This window comes from Conger conger, chromosome 10 (assembly GCF_963514075.1).
Source record: "Conger conger chromosome 10, fConCon1.1, whole genome shotgun sequence".
In the NCBI taxonomy this organism is placed as follows: Eukaryota; Metazoa; Chordata; class Actinopteri; order Anguilliformes; family Congridae; genus Conger; species Conger conger.
In genome coordinates, this window is record NC_083769.1 from 23,112,485 (window position 1) to 23,137,017 (window position 24,533).

General features: G+C 43.4%; 2 protein-coding genes across 10 annotated transcripts; both read left to right on the top strand.

Moving 5' to 3' along the window:
• Nucleotides 1-290: 290 nt before the first annotated feature.
• On the top strand, nt 291-9,777 carry dtx3 (deltex E3 ubiquitin ligase 3). 7 transcript variants are annotated; one of them, XM_061257203.1, is made up of 6 exons: nt 1,394-1,467; nt 1,877-1,919; nt 2,165-2,207; nt 3,392-4,206; nt 5,323-5,540; nt 5,756-7,458. In XM_061257203.1, the coding sequence occupies exons 3-6, from the start codon at nt 2,195-2,197 to the stop codon at nt 6,039-6,041; spliced, it is 1,332 nt and encodes a 443-aa protein (XP_061113187.1). In that variant the 5' UTR covers nt 1,394-1,467; nt 1,877-1,919; nt 2,165-2,194; the 3' UTR covers nt 6,042-7,458. The 7 variants fall into 7 exon arrangements, with proteins under 7 accessions (XP_061113192.1, XP_061113187.1, XP_061113191.1 ...); XM_061257208.1 differs by lacking the exon at nt 5,756-7,458 and adding an exon at nt 7,473-9,777 and having other exon boundaries at nt 291-1,919; XM_061257207.1 differs by lacking the exons at nt 2,165-2,207; nt 5,756-7,458 and adding an exon at nt 7,473-9,777 and having other exon boundaries at nt 1,425-1,467.
• A 461-nt stretch (nt 9,778-10,238) lies between these two features.
• Nucleotides 10,239-14,715, top strand: LOC133139144 (probable E3 ubiquitin-protein ligase DTX3). 3 transcript variants are annotated; one of them, XR_009709786.1, is made up of 4 exons: nt 10,239-10,919; nt 12,299-12,516; nt 13,347-13,591; nt 14,389-14,715. XR_009709786.1 is itself a non-coding variant. In XM_061258483.1 (3 exons), the coding sequence occupies exons 1-3, from the start codon at nt 10,599-10,601 to the stop codon at nt 13,450-13,452; spliced, it is 645 nt and encodes a 214-aa protein (XP_061114467.1). In that variant the 5' UTR covers nt 10,240-10,598; the 3' UTR covers nt 13,453-14,715. The 3 variants fall into 3 exon arrangements, 1 of the variants encoding a protein (XP_061114467.1); XR_009709785.1 differs by having other exon boundaries at nt 10,240-10,919; nt 13,347-13,692; XM_061258483.1 differs by having other exon boundaries at nt 10,240-10,919; nt 13,347-14,715.
• Nucleotides 14,716-24,533: the final 9,818 nt, after the last annotated feature.

The following is a 24,533-nucleotide window of genomic DNA, read 5'->3' on the forward strand; positions in this document are numbered from 1 at the left end:
TTTGCGAAAGGTACATTGTGATGAGATATCTGATTTAATTTTTGAAGCAATTAATTGCAAGGATAATAGTTTTGCAATACTTTAAAGTGGGTCATGGGCAGTTTCTTTCAAACCTTTTCCTCTTTCCATCACTTTGGTGCAGGCTAATCATCTCATCCGTGAGCTGAGCTCACCAGTGTATTGTTGCTTCCAACAAAGTACCAAACAGTTGATTTTGCACACCCAATGTTTTGGCTCTATCTCTGATTGATTTCTATTTTTTTCAGCCTCATCGTGATGCATTGGCACTCATGTTGAGAGAACAGCAACAGACGCAGCAACACACCAAGAATCAGCTCGTTAGACTCGTAGCTTTCTTGTGCATGAGCTAATGATGCAACAGCTGAGCAGCATTACGTTACTTTTCCTACAATGGGGGACTGTAAAAAGGGCTGTAATTCAGATAGATTATTTATCTAAAATAATAATAAATGTGCACACAAATTTATTCCAAACCCACATTTTATAACTAGTTGCTGCTACAAAATCCTCCATCAATTCAGGAGAAAGCACACTGGCACCCATCTAAAAATGGTCAGATACCACATCTTTTACAAGAAGTTTGAAGTTGCCATTATTGGTATATCAAAGTCCAAAGACAGTAATATGTTTTAACTTATGACAGTCAGTCTTCACACTGCATAAGGTTAGATGCCACTCTCTCAACAGAGGTGTGAAAGTTTCAATCTAAATTATTTGTTTCTCTGAACACACAATGACATCTACCTGGAAAACCCACCCCCAAAATCTTAGCACAATACGTTTCATAATACAGTGAACATGGTCATGCACTATTGCACTATTTGAAAGAGAAAGAGTAGAGAAGTTTGCCTCAGGGTTCTGGTCAGATTCTCTTCATCTGCTCTCTACACCTGACTGGCAAGACAATGTCTTACATTCCCTACCCACTTAGATTATCCATGTCAGAACTGTAAAAAAAAGTTGACGTACCTGGTAATATAACGGCATACTATAAATATATATATTGAGGGTAGTAGTAATGACTAAAGTAACACATAATACTATTTTTTATACATTTCTTCCCCTCATTAGTGTTGAATACATTTATTGACCGTAGATCGAAAGGAGTAATGAGCAAGAACTAATCCCATTGTCGGGCTACGAAAATAGCTTCAAAAAACAGGGATGCACGAGTGTCAGGTAAACTAGAACATAAACTTGAAATAACAATTGAATTTAGGTAACTTCGTGAACGGTGCTTTGAGCGGATAATGGTCTGATTATTGAACTGAAATATAATTGTTTAATTCCTCAACTGACCTTCAATTTGACAGCATCGTTTCCGAAAGTTAGCCAATCATAGAAAGCGCTGTGACGAACTTCCTGCTGACATGTTTTCCAGTTTACGGAGGTTTAAAGGAAAAGATAAACAAACTGAACATGACTTCAAAAGTGAACAGAAGTTCAGTAAGTTATATGTCATAAGAATGGAGGACAAGCGGTATTATATCTGCCCGCTTTAGCTTAGAAAGTTTTCGTACGTTGCTCATCAAGTTTTGCTTTTGATGTGTTTTGTTCAAGGGCGAAGAGATTTCTGTAGCTTGCTAGCTTGCTAGCTTGCTAAATATCAAGCTACTGTAGACCTCTAGGGCTGTGGGTATTATCCAGCTTGCTCGGTTGTAATACAGTTAGGACGCAAATGTCCGCAAGCTGCAGTCCATAGTCTTTTTTCGAATTGACATCAGGTCTTGCTACTAAATGTTAATTCAGTAAGCAAGGACTGCACGCATTGCTGTGTTTCAAAAGCTAGCCTAAGTAAGTTATAAGCACAATTAAAATGATGCCTTGACCAATAATAGTAATTATTTTTCGCAAGGAATATCTCAAAAACGCTCTTCCGGTTTTCGCTACTACACAAGGTAAGATTTACACTTTAATCGTCGATTGCTAACGTTACTTCGCCTGTCCTCATAATTACGTAGCTACAAGAATAAAATGTGGCGTAACTGTTAAACGATGAACCAATTTTGAAATGTGGTATAAGTTAATTGGAATCTGTACTAGCTACTGTTACTTATTAACCTGTTGTATGGTTGTGTAATTGAGCCTTTCTTAACACATCCTTACTTTTTCTTTCTTTTAATTTCTTCTTTCACTCACACAGAACGGGAATAACTACAATTAAAGGGGATTTATGGGATCACAAGGTAATTTGTTTGATTGACCTATCAGACCTGAAACCCCACATTCCGATGTGCTGCATTTTCTTTGTTTATAGTCTGCACATTTACAGCAGCGGATTGCGTCTCGTGTAGCAGTGTCGCGATATCATCGCCTGTTGGCAGTGTTGTCTGTGTATTTCGTTGGAATTGCGAGACGGAGACCGACGTAGCCAGCTACATGTTATCGAGAAGGAAAGGCCAACAACACTGTCACCAATTAACACCAACATCAATTAAGTTAATAGGTTGCTGCGTGGTGTGGACGCTATAAATGCAAAATACAGGTTTGTGTATAACTGATCGTTCTGCTTTTCTAACCTCGATTTAAAAGCAAGGCATTCACTGACAAGGAGCGTGCCTCGGATTGCATCTCACGTAACGGTTAGCTAGTTAGCCTGTTATTTGATTTGATGGCAGGCCAGACGTGCGATAATAGTGACTGGTCGTAGCAACCGCTGTGTGTATGATGATTATATTTTAACAATTTTTATATCGGCAGGACATGCCTGTAAATTGCTGCCAGTTTGAAATGTTTTGCAAATGTCACGTCTGCTTTCTCAATATACCTAGCTGGTTGGTATTCCCCTCGACAAAGGAACTGGCAAATGAGGTGGTAGACAGAAGAGACAGTTTCTCAGTTAGCTGTCTATAAAGTAAACGTGGAAGTCGACGTTAAAAGGTGGCAGTTCGTTAGTTCTAGGCTATTATTCCCAATTGGCTGCCCAGTTCGGGATGTTCTTTGATAGCTACCGCGACTTGTCGAATTTACCTCAGGTAAAGTAGCTCTAACACTACCTAATCATATGTATGTCTTATTAAAGTGAAGTTTAGGTTTCAAAGAACTGTAAAATGGAAAAGGCATATAATCCTATTTTATGTTCTCGGTGTAGGCTATAGTAACCGATAGCGAACTAGCTAACTATAAGTAGGCCCAAGTAATTTTCATAGATGGCTTGCATTAGCTGTTACGTTTTGCTATAAATCAAAATATGAGTATGTAACGTTTTACGTATACGAAGTTAATTTATTTGAGTTTTGCTAAATTAATAAATATACAATTTCCAGTAACTAAAAATAAAGTAAAAATCAAATTATAAAGTGGCTTGGACATGCTGTAAATATTCCAGCACATGACTGTGTTCCCACATTTCCCTATGCCTGTCCCGCAGTTTCTTCGGTGGCAATGAGTGTGCGTGCGGGGCAGGGCAGCGACGAGGTGCTGGTGTCACAGGCTGTGTGGGATTACCTGGCAGCTGCTGGACGACCCTGGCTGCTGGAATTTCAGGACAAGCAGGGCCTGAGTGCAGGCATCGTAAGGCGTGGGGAGAGAGGAGGGTGCTGTGCAGTCCGGCTCAGGCCGATTGAGGGGGGAGCCAGGGCTGGGGGTGCCACAACAGGGGACCCGGTCTCCCCTGCCACCCGAAAAGCCTTCATTGACCTGTGCCGCTGTGCTCGCAAGGAGATGAGCAAACAAGAGGGGGCGCCCAAGAGAAAGCGGTCTCTGCTGCCATGCGTGGGTGTGGTGGAGGCTGACGGAGAGGGGAGCCTGCTACCGGCCCCGCCCCCCCAGCCACGACGCTCCCAGAGGCAGCAGCTGAGATGCACCAAGCCAGCTGACCTGGGATCCACCCTGGTCCCACCCTTGGGTCAGGAGACCCCTCCCCTGGGGGAGGGAGAGCTGGGTGCAGCATCATTTGCAGAGGGAGATGACGTTGGCACCAGCTGCTCCATATGCATGGGGGAGATGGTTGAGAGGACCATGCTTGACAGGTGCGGCCACGCCTTCTGCCGGTCCTGCCTGGACCGGGCCTTCCAGGTGAAGCGGGCGTGTCCTGTCTGCCGGCTGGTGTATGGCCAGCTGATCGGCAACCAGCCCGCCAATGGCAGCATGATGGTGGAGAGAGACCCTGACCTGGAGTTGCCAGGACATGAGGGCTATGGCTGCATCTGCATCATATACAGCTTTCCTCCCGGCATTCAGGGGGTGAGCACCAAAATGGGGAGGGAGGGGTGGTGGGAGGCGCTGTGGGTGTACAAAGCCTTCCAATGAAAGCCATTAAAGCCATTATCATAGTAGATTAAAACACAGCCATGAACCACCAGCTTTCAGGTAAGACACTAAACTAGAGTACTATTTTCAATAAGGTTGCCAAAGGTCCCTTGGCATTTGTGGTACAAAGTAAGGGTGTTCAAATCAGCTGTAAACATTCCTAGGCAAAACGGGTGCCAAGTATCACCTGTAGTTTCTTAGTTGGCACAGCTATATTATAATTATGGGGCACTGCACTTCTCAGAAAGGTTTCGAGGATATTGGTACAGGTGGAAATTATTAAAGGTGCAATGCCATGAAACCATATTGTAAAATACCAACATAACATAATGTGATTGTGAGAACAGGCCATTCAGCCCAGCAATGCTCGCCTTTTCCTACCCCCTGTAATCTGTAACAAAGGGAACCTGAGTCAGCACAAAACACATTTTTTACTATTCATTACTATTTCATTTATTGAATGAAAAAAGGTTTATGTCTCTATACAGGAATTTTAGCATAGTCTTTGCAGAACTGATTTATTTCAGAGAAATGTGTAGGTTTTTGAGCATGAATTACATGTTTCTAGACCTGGGTTAAATTAATTTTTTTTTTTTCTTTTTTTTTTTTTCTTTCTGGATTCAGAAACTTTTTTTACACTGTACTGAGCTTGTCCGGTATACTGTGATGTTGCAAGACCTGAAACAAGTAGGTCATGCTCAAAAACCCTCCAATTTGTCTGAAATAAATCATTTATGCAAAGAAGAATGGGATAAAATTCCTAGAGAAGGATGTTCTACAGGATTGATTGAAAGACCTGTTCTTACTGTTAGACATTTAGACATTTTTTGCTTTTCTTGATAATATTAGTTAATGGGACTAAGTGGCATGGTTTGCAGTTACAGGATATAACTAGTACTCCAATTTAATGGAATTAACCAGTGCCCTCCAATTCATACTCTCCTATTATCATCAAGTCTGTGTAATCAGGCAATTGAATTGTAACCTTTTACTTTTCTGTGGGTCTTTTTTTGGGTATATTTTTATTTTCTTTTGGCGGGTGGTTTGCAGCAGGAGCACCCTAATCCAGGGGTGCGGTACCCAGGGACAGACCGGGTGGCATACCTGCCGGACAGTCCTGAGGGTAACAGGGTTTTGGGGCTCCTGCGACGGGCCTTCGAGCAGCGCCTCATCTTCACCATTGGGACCTCCATGACTACGGGCATGCACAACGTCATCACCTGGAACGACATCCACCACAAGACCGCTATTTGGGGCGGCCCACGCTGGTAAGGAGCCCTTTCACTGGCCTTCTCACACCCCGCTAACATGATCAGCCATTTTCAGAGCATGACAAATTAATATGTTAACAGCTTGTAGCCTTACAATTACTTAAATAATCCTGTTCCACATTAATATGGATCTACAACCTCCCCAGTCATGTCGCTCCCTTTTTCCATCTTCCTCTGCTGACTACCTATATCGGCTTTCATCCCATTCAAAGCCTTGGTGCAGCTCTGTTATCTATTCAAGACCACCAGACCCTACACAGCAAACAGATCCCGCTACATCTGCACTTCTGCCACCTCCCCTCTCTGCATACCAGCACTTCCAGGTCAAATCTCCTGTCTGTTCTGGCCTCCCGGTGGTGGAATTGGCTTCCCACTGCAGTCAGAACAGCAGAAACCCTGCCCATATTCCAACACAGACTGAATAATCTTCATATCCATGGCTCCCCTGACCCCCTATCAACATCCTTTTTCTTTTTCTTTGGATTTCCCTTTGAATAATGTTACAATTATAGCTGTGTGGGTACTCTGTCTAGTGGTACTTTCTTCAGTTATGATGCAAACTGTTATTTTTTTGGTTAACATTACATTTATTGATTGTTAATGGGCCTCTGTCTGATATTGCACTTTGGTATTGCTGTGAGTTGCACTGATTTTCTTATTTTCTGTATGTCACTCTGGGTAAGAGTGTCTGCTAAGTGCTTGTAATCTAATGTAGCTAATAAATGACCATAATGGGTTTGTTCTGGCTCATGAAAATGTAAATACTTCTGTAACTCCTGTCTTTCAGAAATAATGCTACATTTATCGAATGTAGATAATCACCCCAAGCTTGACTTTACTTGTGGCCTAAGCACAAATACTGTAATTATGAATTACGCTCGAGTGCTCTTGAAACTCGGCTGCTCGTTTCTTTTCCTCTTCAGTCAGTACATCGCCACTATATGCAAATAACAAGTGCTAATTGGTTGCATCAGTGCTGTCAGGGTAGATGGAAATGACACGGTATGACTAAACAAACTTTTTTGGGCTTTCCCCACTATCCTCACGCTTAAAAAATGCTGTTAAAGGAAAGCACCAACGTTTTGGGAAATATACCTTTTTTCCGACTTACCCAGACGAGAAGTTCGTTTAATTTTCATTTTTGTGCATTCGCTGGCTCGGTTTCCATGTTAGATTAGCATAAATACTTGAAACCTATAGGAGTGCTAAATGCCTTGTAATGTAATGTGTACTTGAAATAGACGTGCGGGGAAAAAAATGTGTTCAATACGTGTGTTCAATACGTGTGTTCAGCGTTTATAGTTCCAACCATCCCACTTCTCCGAAAACAACATCCCTCCTTTAATTTTTTTCCTGCATGTGTATTTCGAATACATGTGAAACCTTGTGTAAATAAGACAGCTTCAGAGTTGTTGTAAGGTGTATTTCTTCACTTTGAAGGAGGTAGGCTACTGACTCCTATAGGCTTCAAGCTAACACGTTATGCTAACAGGGAAATTGAGCACGTGAATTCATGAAAATGAAATAATACAATCTGGTCTAAGTCTGGGTAAGTCGGAAAAAAAGTTATATTTCCCCAAAATGTTGGTGTTTTCCTTAAAATGCAGTGGTCACATTCCTCTTGGTCAGAAAGGGAGAGTGGACAGATAATGACAGATCCGTTGGTCAGTCATTACATTACAGGCATTTGCCAGGCGCTCTTATCCAGAGCAATGTACAACTAAGTGCATACTTATAACCATGGACAAGTGCACTGAAAGACCCTAGAGGGAAGTTCACATTTCACCTCCTGTCAGGCAATGGCCAGATTTGCGCAGGCCCCTCCTTTTGGTCATGAAGATCACATGATGATTTTTCAAGTAAAAAAGTATTTTCTTTTTTAAATCTTTATTTTATTTTATTTTTTTTATTTTTTGCTTACCCCTGCAGCTTTGGGTACCCAGACCCTACATACCTGGTGCGAGTGACGGAGGAGCTCCGGGAGAAGGGGATAACCACAGATTGAGGGAGGAGAGGAACCTCCACCAGCCCCTGGCCCCAGCTGCACCACCACCGCACTCCCACCTCCCCAACTGCTGCTGCTGCTGCTCTACAACACGCAGGCCCTGCCTCTCCTCTAGAAGCCTGGACCTATGACCGCACGCGTGCCAGCGCAAAACACGGGTAAGGAGGGCAGCGCCCTCACCCTGCTCCAGGCTCTTTCATCTTCAAGAAAAAAACCTAAAATCATAATCCCCCCCCCATTCTGTGGGAAGCCAGTCTGGGAGGCCAGACTGGAAATGGACTCTTGGTGTGTTTATGTTACCAGGACCTTGGAAAGGCCCTGCTCCACTGCACCTTCGCAAGCGCGGCGCAAAGTCAGATGCGGATACACGGCAGGCTAAAAGGCTAAACCATAGAAGAGCTTGAATGTTATGTTGGCACGAGATGTTGAGAGTTCACAAACAAGATGTTTACTTTCCCTGGGTTTTTTCCCTATATATTTTATTTATTTGTGACTTTTTGTGTTACTGAATAGTTGTATCTTCTGTCCTTTACGCCTTTTTTAAATATTTTTTATTTTTTACGAAATCACGTTCCTATCATTAAATGTTGCAAATTGTTTTCAATAATGTTGAAAATGGCCTCCGATGGAGGAGAGCATGGGCTTAACGGAGTGGCACAGCCGCCCACAGTTGTGATGTCAAAAAAAAAAAAAAAAAAGAAGATAATTTAAATTAAAAAGTTCTTACTTTAGCAGCATTGCAATCACAGCACTAACAGGCACTTTTGGTAATTGTGCAATGGATGAAGATGGTTTTGAGAGGGAGCACAGGTCGCGTGGCTTTCGATTTGAGTCTGACAGGGTGATGTGATTGTGCATCTTCTGAGCTGCAGGCTCTTATCAAACTGACCCTAGCAGGCTCAGCCTTTGGCTTTCCCTTTATTGGATTCATGTAGGAGGAACATTGTTATTAGAGAGTATTTTGCATCTTCCTGCTTCAGCATAAGAGCCTGCTGCTAAGAAGTCCAGGGAGGAGCAGAGATTATCGGTACTGTTCTCCTATGATGCCCAGGGAGGAGCAGAGATTCTCGGTACTGTTCTCCTATGATGCCCAGAGAGGGCAGAGATTCTCGGTACTGTCCCATTTTTTTTTTGTCTTTGGCTTCCAGAGTTAAGCCATCAACTGACTGGGTTTAAAATCTGTACCATGTATACTTGTAACATTGTGCACCACCGATTTGCTTTTGGTTTTTATTATTTTATTTTCTGTTGTTGTTTTTATTTGTTTCATTCATATTCCATGAGCAGATTTATAAGATGATGTCAAAAATATATAAGGGCACGTTGATCACTTAAACCAAATTAAAGGCACAATAATCCATTTCATAGTTAGTTACCTTTTTTGTTTGTTCATTTTCTTTTTAACAAGTAATAATGCATTTGATTTAATGTCAATTAAAGTTATGTAAAAACAGCAAAAAGTTCAGGCTGTTATTAAAGCAGATTTTGGCATTGTTATATTCCTCATTCCTCCACTGGAATGTTGTCCTTTCAGCAATTTATTGTGCCTTTACCTCGTATACAGTGAAGAACATCTGAGCATGTTGTTACAGAAAAAAGGTAACCTATTTTTTGGTTGATACTTTGACCCAATTGGTGCAGTCAGCAGCATTAAGATTGTACATGTAATCAGGCTTTAACTGAAATATATTCTGCTCTTAGCATAACTATGTTAATGTTTGCATTGCAGTTAACCCCAGAGTAGCAAACACACAGTTATCCCTCACATTTACAGCTAGCTTTGTGTGCAGGTTGAAGAGAAGGATGCAGGCTCTTAATTGTTCTTGAAGGGCATTCTTCTCTGTTGAATTTTAGCATTAAATAGTAAAGGGAAAATGTGTTATTAGACTGAGAAGTTGTTTCTTGGTTCCCCCTCCCACATACATTATACTTTTATATTTTGAGTTATGGGACCAATACAGATTCTGTCTACAGGAGCCAGGATAATAGTTTACACAGGAACATTCTACATTCAGCGCAACAGTTTCTATGCAGTATCTAAAAAAAGATATAAAATAAGAGTTATTAAAAAAAGTTGCACATGATTGTTAATTAAATGGTTCGATTCTGCTTTTATAGTTGTGTTGATTTATATTTTTGACAAACTTCTTTATTAATATTAAATAACTAAAATAATGAAAAAAAAATGTGCTTTACATTTTCATACTTGAATAAAGACTTTCTGTTCTATGGCCTTGTGTTGTGGTCTTTGTTCATTTGAGCAAATTAAATACACAGTTCTTCTTAACTTTTAATTTTTATTCTTTATCAGTCCCATGGAGATTAATGTCTCTTATGTGGGGGGTGTCCTGGTCAAGAGGCAACATACAAAACCATATAAATTCTGAAAACAAAAGATAAAATACAAAAAAAACAGCTTTCTGTTTCTGTCATTCATGAACTCATCAAGAAGAATTTTAGAAAAGTCCCAACTGTTATTGAATAATGCGGGAGGGAATACCAAACAACTCCCCGCACAAGCATCACACCACAGGACTCCCCGCCACAGTCACCAACGGAAATCATAGGGTGCGTAACTACAATAACAGGCAGCTGATACCTTAGTACGATTCTTTGAAACATTTATTTTATTAATTTACCCAAGTGCTTTTCTTCTCCAAATTCTGCATTGGGTAATGCCATGGTATGTTCTCAGTATGTAACATGGAAATGCTTCTACAAGTTCTACTGACTGTTAGGTTTCCAGTTTAAATAGACTATATTTCACGTAACTTATCTTAAAATGCTTGCGGTTTGTTCCAAAATAGCTTGTGTTCTTTTCTCCGGGGTTTTCAGTTAAATCTGGTAACTGAGTTAAAATCGCAGCACATTCGCCCCACCCAGAAATGTAATGAGTCATTGTACACTTTTAGACATACAGGAAGCATAGAGATTCAGGAAAGTACAGCTGAGGTCTAATGGCAACGCTATATTTTCTTGTGATGACGCTGGAGTATTGCAGGCATTGATGCCCCTTTTAGGAATAGCACACCAGAGAGAATTGCTCCATCATGTCCAAGGTAAATGCGTCTCTTCCCGGCGGCCCAAGAAGCCCTGGCCCGGGTGAAGGACATTGCATAATCTGCATGGACGACATCGTGGAGAAACGCACTCTGGAAAAGTGTATGCACTCGTTCTGCGCGAGCTGTATTAGCGAAGTTTTCAAAGTAAAACCTGCCTGCCCGATATGCAATACATTCTACGGCGCTTATGTGGGAATGCAACCGCAAAATGGTTCGATGGAAGTTACCCGAAACTGGGAGCGTTTACCCGGGTTCGAGTCCTGTGGAACCATAGTAATCGACTACCGTTTCCCAGCTGGTATACAGGAGGTGAGAATATGTGCGGGGTAACTTCTCTGGAATTTTGTCATCGATGGTGTTAGCAATGGGTCATTAGACGTGCAATCTGGGTATGATGACACTGCGGACAATGGTCAAATGGTCTCAGCTAAATGTTTAATAGTCTCGAGGTCGCTGTTTTTCTGTCTTTTCCTCAACCAAACGCATTCGTTGTGCTCCTATGTCTAATCCGATGTACTAATCATCCGATCGTATTGTTGTCATTGTTTCAGTCGATGTGTGCACCACTAGCCCGTTTAGATGTCTTAACTTGTGTATCGCTGCAGCATTTCTTAAGAAATAATCCCTGTGAATTCTCAGATTTTCATGGCAGACGTGACGACGGGGTTGTTTTTATGAGGAACCATAATGCGCAATCGCAACTCAAAACTGCGAAGTTCGTGGCCATCGTATGAGTCGGAGGGCAGATCCCTCTTATTTCTGCACAGTCCTTGTAAAAAGTGTAATGACAGGATGGACAAGTGCTGCATATTAAGCGCAAATATGTCCATCGTAACTGCAAACGCTGTGAACGTTACTTTAAAGGGCAATACCAATATCTCGCTATAGGCTACTGTCCCCCCCCCAAAGAGAATATCCCACGCCTTCATGTTTTGGATCCTTTATAAATTAAACAGGATTTAGTGAACTCACTCACACACCAAACAAAAATGGGATTAAAAAATCTGGGTCTTTGTTTAGTCCCTGTTCCCTGTATTTTACACCTATATACAGTCAACCTGCATTTTTAAAGGTTTGCTCGCAAGGTAATGGATTGTTGTGCTTCAGGAGAGTGTGAAATTATGCTTTTTTTAAAGGTTTAAAACTGACACTGACTTTTGTTACCCTCAGAGTCTTCAACACAACATTTTCAGCAACAATTAGCTGCTGTCATATGAATGGCCCTGAAATTAGTTCAGGTTCCTGGCTTCCCCCTTTATCCAACTGCATAGACTAAAACCCTGTTTACAGGCTTGGGTTAGTGTAGTCTTGCCTGTTTTTGGCCAGCTTTTCCTGACCTACTGTATGTCTCTGGAAATACTTTGGAGGTGGATATTTTTGTGTTCTGTGATTTCTGATAGCTGTTCATCCTTTTGTGGAAAGAACAGCTGTGGAATTTTTCATATAAGAATACAAAATTGCATATTTTAAAAAATTCAAAGTAAGAAATCGATAAATACAAGAAGCATATCACTATGCACAAGAAACATATTAAAAGTTACTTTTGTTTATTTAATCTCTGCATCTACTCACTTAATCAACCCCCTACATCTGCCTGGCTGCACCTTCCCTTGAAATGAGAATTCTAATTAAATTAATTTAGTGATTGGAAAAATATTGAAAAAATGAATGAATTAAATGATCACCAGGCTGGCCATCCAAACCCGGGGCGGCGGTACGCCGGCACATCTCGGCGGGCGTTCCTGCCGGCGAACACGGAGGGGGAGCGCGTCCTTCGGCTGCTGCGGAGGGCCTTCGACCAGCGCCTCCTCTTCACGGTCGGCACCTCAGCCACCACCGGCCTCTCCAACGTCATCACCTGGAACGACGTCCACCACAAGACCAACATGCAAGGGGGACCACAGTGGTGGGTACATTGCTTCAGCACACAATGAGCTGGGTATAAACACACTAAGCTCTGACCATGTTATGCTTCACTGGATATCAGCCTTCATCCTACCTTAGCTCAAACTGAGTTACTGTTGGCCATTGCTATTTTGTGTCGCGTTTACCTGCAAGTGAGGACAGAATAACTAGTGCACCAGACAAATTCAAATCCTTTCTGTAATCCGTAATCTTCAAGGCAAAGCCCAATGTATACAGCGACTTGGAAGACAGCCTGCATCCACTCTGTGTAAGTGGCACAAAGTAATTAGCAGACTACTGTATAGACACACAGTAAATCTAATATTGACAAACCCACAACACTTTACACTCACCACTGGGTTCTATCTCATGGTTCGCTGGGAAAAATAGTCAGGTACAGCGATAGTGTTCACTCAAAGGTCAGTTGATGAATATTGAAGCTGGTTACATGCACATGAATACTATAGCTAACACAATTCTGCCCCTGGGCATTCCATCTCAATGAATTGAGGTCCAGAATTTAAGCTGCTCTTTCATCCTATCTCTGCTCTTAATTACTTAATGTAATTAACCCAGCCATTATCTCACTCTGACATTCATTCAATTTAATGAAACATAAATCAAAACTGGAAGTTTGTTTTTCTGCCTTGCACACTAGAAACCAGCATAATGTGGGAATTGCACTTCACTCGTGGGGTGTATCGCGTGTCTAATTAACTAATTAAAACAATGAAGCAAGGGCACTCCGTTGTAATGAAACCCAGCACACACTTGGAACGCCAGAAATTACATACAGAATATCAAAACGTCTTTCTGTCTGTCTCTCCCCAGCTTTGGCTACCCAGATCCAGGGTATTTGCTGAGGGTCCAGGATGAGCTCAGGTCAAAGGGTGTGACTGAAGATGTCGTCAGCAAGCCTGTGGACAGAGAGTCCTGAGAAAGCACAGGCCCGATATTAACCCGCCTGCCGGGCTCATTTTGTGGACTGACGTAATGACCGGCAGTGGCAAGCTGCACTGCGCACTGTGCCTGGTGTGCTATGACTTAAAGGTCGGCTCTGAAGGCATCAGCTTGAGGTTGGTGCGCTTACAGGCCCTGGATGTTCCTTTGATATTTTCAGGAGGACCCTACTGCCTCCCTTCCCTTCTCAACAAAAGCCAATCTTTATTACACCCAGGTAGATGAAACGACGCAGTGTAGAACTCGGTTTCCTTATTTTGACTCTGAATTCAAGCTATGCAAACAATGTGGGATGATGATGATGCAGAAAGTCTCGCATTAAAAAGGTCTCATCTGGGTATTTAATTTAAAGAAATAGTTCACTTTCTGCTGTTTTATATATTAGTTCTGTTTTAGCCTGGCTAACGGCAGCCATGCAGCAATTCCTTGGCCAGGCCAGCTGCATCTAAACCATGCCTCTGTGGTCCTTAACTTTGGAGTGAAGAGCATTTAAACTGTGCCACAAAGAAGTAACATGACATATTTGGGAATAAATACTATAAATTGAATATGCTCATATGTATAGTCTCCACAAACATAATGCTGTTGTATAATAATGCTGCTTGGGATTTACTGGAAGTGTATTTTCTTGCTTTAATCCACAAACCCATCAATGCCCCTGTACTAGCCAATGTAATGCCAGCAGGTCATCAGAAACTTCAGGAAGTATCTAAATCTCCTTCATTGCACAAAACACTGTCTGGGCCACTGAAGAACATATACTACATCTGGAATGATATTCTTAAAAATCCAGAAAGTGAACTATCCCTATGCATTCAGGAGTCCCAGCCCCCACCATCCCAACACTGCCTTGATACTTATTTCATTGAACCCTCACACACTACTCTGAAATTACAACCTGTCTTTTTCTCAGTGTCACAAAGGGACATATTCAGCACCCTTCATCTTCTGGGAGGTGTCATCTGTAACGGTCTCCTCCTGCAGATTGTCCCTTGTCACAGTCACCTTGGTAACAGTGTAAACACGGAGGTGTGTGCACATACAATAGTACAGTAATGTAGCCACAGGTGCAATGTGCAAGTCCTTGTGATTGCATCACATTTGGGAGCAGCATCTGTGTGCGGGTACTGTGTCTCCTCAGCCCAGTGACATCGTAACCAACAGCTCAGTTTTGTGTATATATGAGCTATGAGATATACTGATGTTCCTAGTGCAATAAACCAATTATGTGGCTTGAAAACCTTTGCTGATTTAGATAAGCAATCTTAATTCCTTTCTATCGGGTTCAGAGTTGTTTTGCTTTTGTTCCAAGCCATGTATGTACTTACCCTCTCATCGCCACCAGAGGGCAGCGTCTGCTCAGATCAGTACACAGGACTGCGCAGGAGAATCCGGCCCCGGTTACGAAACGGCACGGCCAGTGGTGCCGCAGACATGGGGAGCGGAGCGATGAGCCCCCGTGCACACGGGGATGAGTCACGCGTTTCCATGGAGATCCACGTCCGCTTCAGAATGGCTACCACAGCTGCCTCGTAGGGGCATGACCTGACCAAAGGGGCAGCCCCCCCGCCACCCAACCCCCATTTAAACATTGAACACGTGGGGGCCGCGGTGGCGCAACAGGCTAAAATGCAGCAGACTTGCAGTTGCAGTTTACTGCAGTTGCACACCGGGGACCGGGGTTCGAGTCCCGGTCCTGCCAAAAGCCACGTTTGGCCGGCTCACGTGGAGCAGCATAATTGACTCGCTGCTCCAGAGGGAGGGACTTGGCAGGGTTAATAGATTGCTGCACAATAAAAGCACCTTGGGCGCCTTGGAATCACGGTCACGACGAGACGAGATCTGTGGAAGGCTGTCTCCACTGGGGAAATCACTTTAAAGCATATTTTCAGATGAGTTCCAGATGAAATACAAAAACCTCTGGTTTCCATTTCAGTGTATACATACACTGTAAACTACACAAATATACATATACAAATTTATTAAATACATTGTGGACACAGTGACACACTGGGCTTATTTTTCTTTTCTTTCCATAAGTGTCAGGCCGATTCAACAGATATGCGAATCACCGGGATGGGCTTGTATTCATTGAGCCCCACTTTATCTTATCCACACAGGTCATGCTCTGTGAACCTGCAGAGCCACTGAGGCTGCAGAAGGAAGCTGGAGAAGGCCTGCATCAGAAAACTTAAAATTCACATCCATCCTTCAGCTGATCAACAATGTATAGATGGGTGAAAGCAATATGGTGGAAACCATACTGTACTAGTGAATCACACGTCAGTTTAGATCAGTGAAATGACAAAGGGAGAATATGCTACTTTAGAGATCCAGATGGGGTCATGCTCTGTAAACTGCTCAGGCAATGTTTGGGGCTGCCACCCCCTTGCAGGTTTCTGCAGACAGGCTGTCTTCAGTCATCCTGGCAGCTCTGCACCTGTTAAAAGTTTAGTTACAGTTGAGGAGAGAGGTTTCTCCTTGTCCATCATAGCTCCATCTGTTCATTAGGAGAAGTAAACACAGGTGTCATTTATTTTGTTTTGAATTAAGTGTACTCCTTGTACAGATTCCAGTAATGTACAGAGTCCTCTATATAACATAACATCAATATAAGATTTATCTGGGCTATCTGTGTAATAATATACATGAATTAATATTTAGTGTGCCTATCAGGTAAAAGGTTAGCTGTTAGCTATTATTTTGGAGTGGGGCATTTGGCATTGTTTAAACCTGTGTTTAGCTGGTTGTATTCAGTATGTTTCATTATATCACATAGCATTTAGCAGATGTTCTTCTCCAACGATACATGTTCAGGAGAATATAGAAGAACATACTGTAAGTTAATTTGCCTGATTTACAAGAGTAACAATACCCGACATGGCTAATAAGATTCATACAATTTAACTATGCTAAGTAAGAAAGAAAATATAAATCCTGAATACATACAGATTGCATAACAAACCCCAAAAAGAAAATCCAAGAACCATAAAAATACAAAAACCTGAACTTTTTCAAAAGGTATGGGTACTGGGTGTGGGAATGAGAGGAGAACCAAGATCCCAAAAACTGCTGTCCTAGCCACCACAGGAAGTTTGTTCTGCAATTGGGGGAAAGTACAGAGTGGTGCTATGACTGGAAGGAGCAACTGCGAAAGGAGGGCATTGGCAGCTGAGATTGTGGCATCAAGAGAGTGAGCCCAGGCCTGAAGAGGGTCTCATTGTCCTTTGAACCGGATGAGCTACGTTTACACCAGATAGGATGGAGCTTGAGGAGCATATTCTACATGGAGCAAGGCCAAGGCGTCAGACACACCCGCCATCCCACTTCACTGACTACGAGGTGGATTACACTGGTTATAGGGACCATGACGGGAATGGATCAGAGGACTCCCCACGTCCCCAGTTTTCCTTGGGCTTCCCACACCAGTCACTGAAGGCAGGGGTGTTTCTCTTTACGAGAGGGACCTGTCCTTTGAAGACAGACAGAGGTGCAGTCCAGAAACTGAGCTAGCCCACCAATGGCATCAAGAAAGTGAGCCCAGTGATAGAACCACACCCACTGCACCACGCACATGGGGAAACCACCTTGAGGGAAGCACTCTGGGAGTTAAGGAAGGAAAACAAAAGTACTGTTGCTCTGCGAGGTCAGAGCTGAAATAAGGACACTTGTGGACACTGTACGCAGCCTACAAGGATCCATTCCAGCTCAACCAGTCAGCCCCCCTTGCAATAAGCCAGTCACGAAAAGGAGGAAGAGTGGCCTGAGCCCCCCCAATGGCCGGAAACCGAGGATCCACAGAAGATGACCAATGACCAGTCAATGATGTCACATCTAGGTCAGATCATGATACAGCTCCAGCTGAAGACGGATCAGATTTTATCAGTAAAATGAGGTAAGCGATCACCAGCTAGTTGTCCTCCTCATGAATCATCGTCCTCAAAGAAAATGAGCTTGATGATCATGCTGACAGAGCCTATCATTCTCCTCATCAGATCACTGCAAACAACTCCCAGCAATGCATGTCCAATCACTAGTCAACATACTGAAGACTCTGGGTCCTGAGGGTGAGGTGAAGCTCCCGATGTGGGTCTCATGTAGTCCGACTGCTGAGCAAATCACCACCAGAGCTGCGTGCAGACTTTCGGCATCGCATGTTTGATCAGCTACGGCCTGTCTACACACTGCTGGTACTAAGTACTACTGCCCTTTCTGCAATAATCCAGAACACTTCGTTAACCAGTGTATAGCCATTACAAAGCTATCCAAGGAGCAGCTGGCAGAGTGGATCTAGACAAACTCTGCAAGGCCTCATCAGGTGGCTCAATGCAACTTGAGGAAGTCTTGTAGTCTGTGTCAAGGGAAGCACCTGCAGATTTTGCATGAGGCGTTGCTAAGGCATTACAACACACTGCAAAGGAAGGGGCTGCTTGGAGAACACTGCTACGGAGGTTCTCTACATAGCCCGACCACTAGAAGGTAACCAGGTTGGGCTATGTAGAGCACCTCCATAGCAGTGTTCCTCTACTATGGTAATCGCATGCTGTACACCTATGCCATCTTGGATGATGGGTCAGAGCGTATCATGCCTCTGCCGGCAGCTGTGAAGGAGCTTGGACTACATGGGACACCAGAAGACCTACCCTTGCGCACTATCGGCCAGGGTGTCCAAACCCTAATCAGCTCTTTAGTGTCCTTTGGCATCTCCTTGGCAAACAAACTGGAAACCAGAATCCATATTATGGGGACCTTTACTAGGTTTAGCATATCACTCCTACGCAATGTACAGACTTCAAAGGAGGTGCAAGCATCTGATTGGTCTACCTATCCAGGATTTCAAGAATGCCCAACCCCTGGTTCTTATTGGCACTGATCACCCTCACTTCATCACCCCCATTGAGCCAGTCAGACTGGGTCCAGCAGATATCCGGACCAGACTGGGATGAACCCTTCAGGAAGCAGCCCCTAGATCTGCAGCAGCAATAAGTGCATTCACCATGCAATGCCATGTTTTTAACCATAGAAAGCTCGGCAGCAATGTGAGGTTCTCTGTTGAGTGGTGTTTCTAATGTGGACAACCGCCTTCAGAGCCTGCGCACACCAGAGGAGGCTCAGCATCTGGTAGACAAGCTTTGTGAGCTCCTGTCATCAGATGGGTTTGAGCTTCGCCAATGGGCCAGCAATGTGGCGAGTGTCATCAACATCTTCCCAAAGAATCTAGATTGGAAGTCCACCTTAGGACTGAGCTGGGAAACAGACACCATTAGGCCATACACTATGGGGTTCCAGCCATGCGGAACATCAACAAGTCTTAGCCAGTCAATACAGCCCCCTCGGATCCATCTTGCCCTATACCACTCAAGCTAAGGTGCTAGTCAGATGCCTCTGGGATAAACAAAGGGACTCCAGTTGAGTAGGATCATTAATAAAGCACAGTGCTTTACACATATTGGAAAATAACTTATGTCAATAACTGTGTTAGGGTTAGCACTTTTTGTGCATACTTATTTATGATGCCAATAATTCTGTAGCCCATCCTTATGAGGTAAGTTATGAACTTGATGTGCCCCATCAAACTCTTTCTCCAGGTTAGCAAAATACTTTACCTGATCGGGTTTCACATGCAGGCCACATGTTTGATGAAGAGCAAAGGGTCACTGTATTTTGCACTGTCCCCTACTAGCTCCCTGATAAACTCAACTGAGAACGCAACCATCAGCTGGGGACCCAAGGTTTGCACATTACATCACCTAGATGGCTGCTAACTGACTGGCAACAGTGTTTCATGTATGTGACAAGAGTGGTTCTCTTGTCAATCTCAAGTCAATCCCATTAAAGGCCTGGCACTGATTGTGGGTATGAGGGCAGGGTGGAGCTGTCACAGCAGTTTGGAATGTCAAGACATCTGCTGCTTCCTGAAGGCAAACAAAGCCCATCTGGTCACCCCTTCTCTTTCCCATCCCATTCCTCTCTCTCTCTGTCTCTATCTCTCTGTCCCTGACTCTTCATTTACTTGTCCATTTTCTGACTTCCATCTGTTTCCCCCCCCTTCAATTCTCCCTCTCTCACTTATTTTTTTAAATTTATCCAGGGCCTACCCCAGTTTCCCCCCTTCAAGGATTCAAACTTCATTAATGTGACAGGAGTTATCCTATGCTGCCAGAGCACATTACAGCAAGAAACAGGTGAGGGTACTCATAAGAATAAGTTAGATTTGATTCCTGGGTTGGGAACCTTGGTCTTTAGCTCAGCAGGCTAATTGTAATTGTATGGAGCAACAGGAGCAAGCCATTGCTTGAAACCCACAGCGTACCGATCCCCTTTATGGGGCGACATTGGCTCAGGTAGTAAGAGCAGTCGTCTGGCAGTCAGAGGGTTGCCGGTTCGATCCCGCCCTGGGTGTGACTGAGTGAGACACCTAACCCCCAAGTTCCCCATGACGAGCTGGTTGGTGCTTTGCATGGAAGCCAAATGCCGATGGTGTGTGCATTTGTGTATGAATGGGTAAACGAGAAGCTTCAATTGTACAGCACCTTGGATAAAATGTGCTATATAAATGCCAACCAATTACCAATGTTAGTTCAATTGTGAAATGTATGACATAGACAAACACAAGGATATAATAAATAATAATCATGATAATGGGCTGGCCTTCCATAAAGAAATGCAGACAGATGAAGAACTTCAGAGTGAGAAATCCACACAGTGAGGTGGTGTTTGATGGTTGAGATTAAAATAATCAGTCCAGGCAGGGCATGTAAGTGTCCCTGTAGTCCAAGCGTGCTGTAATCTGGCTCATCTGGCCAGCCCTCACACTGTCTGTGAAGTCACTCTTGCAGAAATTGGCCAGGTCTCAGGTCATGCCAGTTCCACCCCCACTGCACCCACACAGATCCATGTTAAACATCACTGTGTCTATAATGTAGGGCACTGTCACTCCCAGCCTCCTCAGGCTTACTGGACTGTCTGTATTTGGTAACTCTTTACCAGTTTGCATGCACCAATGAGAGCTAACCTTCTTGTGCTGATGCAGAGATCTGCAGTACCACAGGGTGCCTTGCATGAAATAGACCTAAGGTGTTCTGTCAATGAAACGTCTTGTCCAAGCTGGACAGTGCATCTGTCCACTGAGGTGTTATCTTCCAAAATATTGCCCTGTTCTTGGGTGTCCCAGAAACAATGAGGAACTTGAGAACAGGTGTACCATCATGTTTTAACAGGCACAAACCTCTGGTCGGGGACGGTAAGTCTTCATGCATATTAAGTTGTTTATTCTTTGTTTGTGAAATTGTTGTGTTGCACAGCTGTATCTCAGGTTGTTTATTTGTCTGGCAAAGGCATGATTTCTGTCAGCTGGGAGCCTTGGCTAGATGCTGGACGGAGCTAGATTACATACACAACCCCTAAACACAGAAACCTCCCATGGCTTGTTTTAATGCTAAGAGTCTTGACTGATTCGCCCTGCTGCTTATCCAGAATGCAGCAGCTCGTCTGGTCTTCAACCTTCCCAAATACTCACACGTCACCCCCCTGCTTACTTCCCTCCACTGGCTGCCTGTCATGGCTTGCATCAAATTCAAAACATTGATGCTAGCCTTCCAAGCAGTTAAAGGGTCTTCCCCAGCTTATCTACAAAAAATCATCAGACCCTACACCCCTGCCAGACCTCTTCGTTCAGCCTCCACAGGCCGCTTGGCACCTCCCCCTCTCCGAACCTCCACATCACGCTCACGACTACTGTCTGTTCTGGCTCCACGGTGGTGGAACAAACTCCCCGTTGAGGTCAGAACTGTAGAATCTCTCCCCACCTTCAAGCGCAAGCTGAAGACACACCTCTTCAAGCAGCACCTCTCCCCATCCCTCCCTACCTCCCTGTGAACCTTAATTGTTGTCTCTGTGACTTGCTTTGTGTATCGGTATTTTTAGTTGGCTAGGTAAGCAGTGTTTGGATAGTTAACTTTGGTCACTTTTGCTCTGTTTGTTTGTTTCTTTGTTCTCAAAAATTAAAAAAAAATAAATAAATAAAGGGCCCTCGTCCTTATATTTGTTGTACAGGTAGCAGTTGAAATTGTACTTCCCTCTAGGGTCTTTCAGCGAACTTATCCCTGGTTATGGGTATGCACTTTGTTGTACGTCGCTCTGGATAAGAGCGTCTGCCAAATGCCAATAATGTAATGTAATGTAATGTAATGCTGCTCACTGATTGATTGATTCTTATCTTAGTGGATGTTTTGTCCTAGGATTGGATATACCACTAGTGAATGCCAGGTAAGCACATTACATATGGACATTTAAAACTTATTTCTGAATGATTTATTTGGCGATTTGAGGCCCTGTCTTGAAAGCTGAGTTAGAAGAGCGTTTCATGCAAAGACATACGAGACAATATAACTGTAGAAAAAATAAGTTTATGATACACTCACTGAGCACTTTAATAGGAACACCTGTACACCTATTTATTCATGCGATGATTTAATCAGCCAATCGTGTGGCAGCAGTGCAGTACATGCAATCATGCAGATGCGGGTCAGGAGCTTCAGTTAATCTTCACATCAGAATCAACAAATAATGTGATCTAAGTGACTTTGACCATGGACTGATTGTTGGTACCAGACAGAGTGGTTTGAGTATCTCAAAAACTGCTGATCTCCTGGGATTTTCATGCACAACAGTATCTAGAGTTTAGTCAGAATGGTGCAAAAAAAACATCCACTGAGCAGCAGTTCTGCAGGCAGAAACGCATTGTTAATGAGAGACTTCAGAGGACAAGGGCCAGACTGGTCAAAGCTGACAGGAAGGTGACAGTAACACAAATAACCACACATTATAACAGTGTTATGCAGAAGACTTGATAAGTCGAAAAAATAAGTAATAAATGCCTAATAAAGTGCTTGATTAGTGTACATACTTCACAGTATAATAAGCCACCAGGGGATGGGGGGCCTTTTGTTTTATTGCCCTGAGCTAAAGGGAGAAGACCTAAGGGAACAAATGGCCTTGTTAGCTTCAAAAGAATTTCCTGAAGTTTCTGAGTGCTAATTTGCATCAGTTTTGTCCGATTTATTTTAACATTGAGCACATATATGAGCCCAAATTCTGTTTAGCAAATCTGAAATTGTGGAGTATGGAGGCATATAAATAAATGATGGGTCTTTGTCCCAAACCTTATGGAGGTCTGTGTATGTATTTTACAAGGTTTCGCTGAGTGTGGCCATGCCCAAAGGATGGCTCCGCCTCCTCCTCTCTGTGGGACCCCCTAAAAAGTGTGGTTTACTTCCTGAAAGTAAAGCACAATCCCAAACACACTCAGCAAAACCCCAGGAATATGGATATCATCAGGGGATTTTCAGTGCACTACATTTAGACTAGATTTTGCCGACTTACAGTAACAGCTTGCTCAATTTGCTGTTTTGGACCCGGCCCAGGTTTTAAACCAAATGTGAAGGTGCTGTCTCACCCAGAGCTACTGAAGTACACATCCAGCTGCTAAAAGTAAAATAAATATAAAAAAGAAATAATAGGAAAATAATAATTATAATAATAACAATATGTTACATTACATTAAAATAACTTTTCTCTTATCCAGAACAACTTGCAAAACCAGAGATATAAAAACCACCTCAAAACAGCTGAACCTCTTCACCATGTTGCTGTATGCTTTTTGTGCATTTAGTTGCTGCCACATGATTGACTGATGAAATATTTGCGTTAACAAGCTGACGTAAAGGTCTACCTAATAAAGTGCTCAGTGAGTGTATAACAAATGTAACTACACAGCAGGTCAGCAACAGAAGGGGAAACCTGCTAATAATAATAATAATAATAATCACAATAATGTAACCGAAGTGTGTAGCAGCTGATTTAGTTCTCCAGCACAGAAAGACCAGGAACCAGCCCCACAGGGTCATGTATAATCTGCTCGTAGTGTCACTGAGAGGAGGGAGACAGCTCAGGCAGCAGGACATCACTGTCCCTCAGACACCACTGCCACCCTCAGGCACCACTGCCCCCCTCGAGACACCACTGCCCCCCTCAGACCAGCCGCTGCCCACAGTCTGTCTGCACAAGCTGCGCGCGGAGCCTCCCCTCCAACGCCCACGTCTGGGCATGCTGGAGCGGCGGACTGCCGCAGAAATGAGCAGTGGCAGCTGACATGTGTTTTTGAGGGGAGTGCATGGTTGTCTGCACTTTCCCAAATTGGCAGTGAAGCTTGCAGCAATGGGCAAGGACACAATCAACAGGGCGTTACAAATAGAGAATTAATATGAATATTAAAAAAAAAATAGCAATGAAAATAAAATGTGAGCTTGGCTCTGCGTATGGTCACCTGTGTGGCTTCTCTGTGTCCCTGTTTCCACACCAACCTGGAGATGCACCACAGCAGCATCCCAAAATATCACACCTCGCAGGGGCACATGCTGTGACCTGCATACTTAATCAGAAGAAAACCACAGGCTTATGTAACAGCATCTCTGTAATCCACAGCAAGCATTCCACGTTTGTGTCTAGTCCAAAAAACCTAAAACCCTCCACCCCAGCCGCACCTGCAAGGATTATATTACTTTATTTTTTTCTTGCATTTTTTATTTTTATTTTTATAATGTATCCTCCCTGGGTTGGGAGCCACTGCTACTTCCCGTAGAGAGGGAAGTAATCCCTAATCCCCGTATCAAATAAACACGTTGCCTTTATCAGCCTATTTCCAAATGGGAGGCCATCTTTAAGTCTTGGACATGCAGGCTCCCCCTCTATCTCTCCTGCTGTCCATAAAAACACACATACCCCAATGGCAGGCTACTGTTCCTGTGCCTCTCGCTGTCATTCATCACCCCCCCCCCCCTCCCATTACTCCCTCACCCCCCTCTCCCCATCATCCAGACATTTTAATGTTCCATCATCTATTGTGGCCTCAGGACAGGGGGCACAGAAGTACTGAAACATCGCCAACATGCAAATTCATTCACGACGCTTTCAGAATGTCAGGTGGAAAGTATCTTTTGTCTGTTGCACACGGCCAGAAATGAACGTCCACACAGAACTAACAAAGGAGAGCTGCTG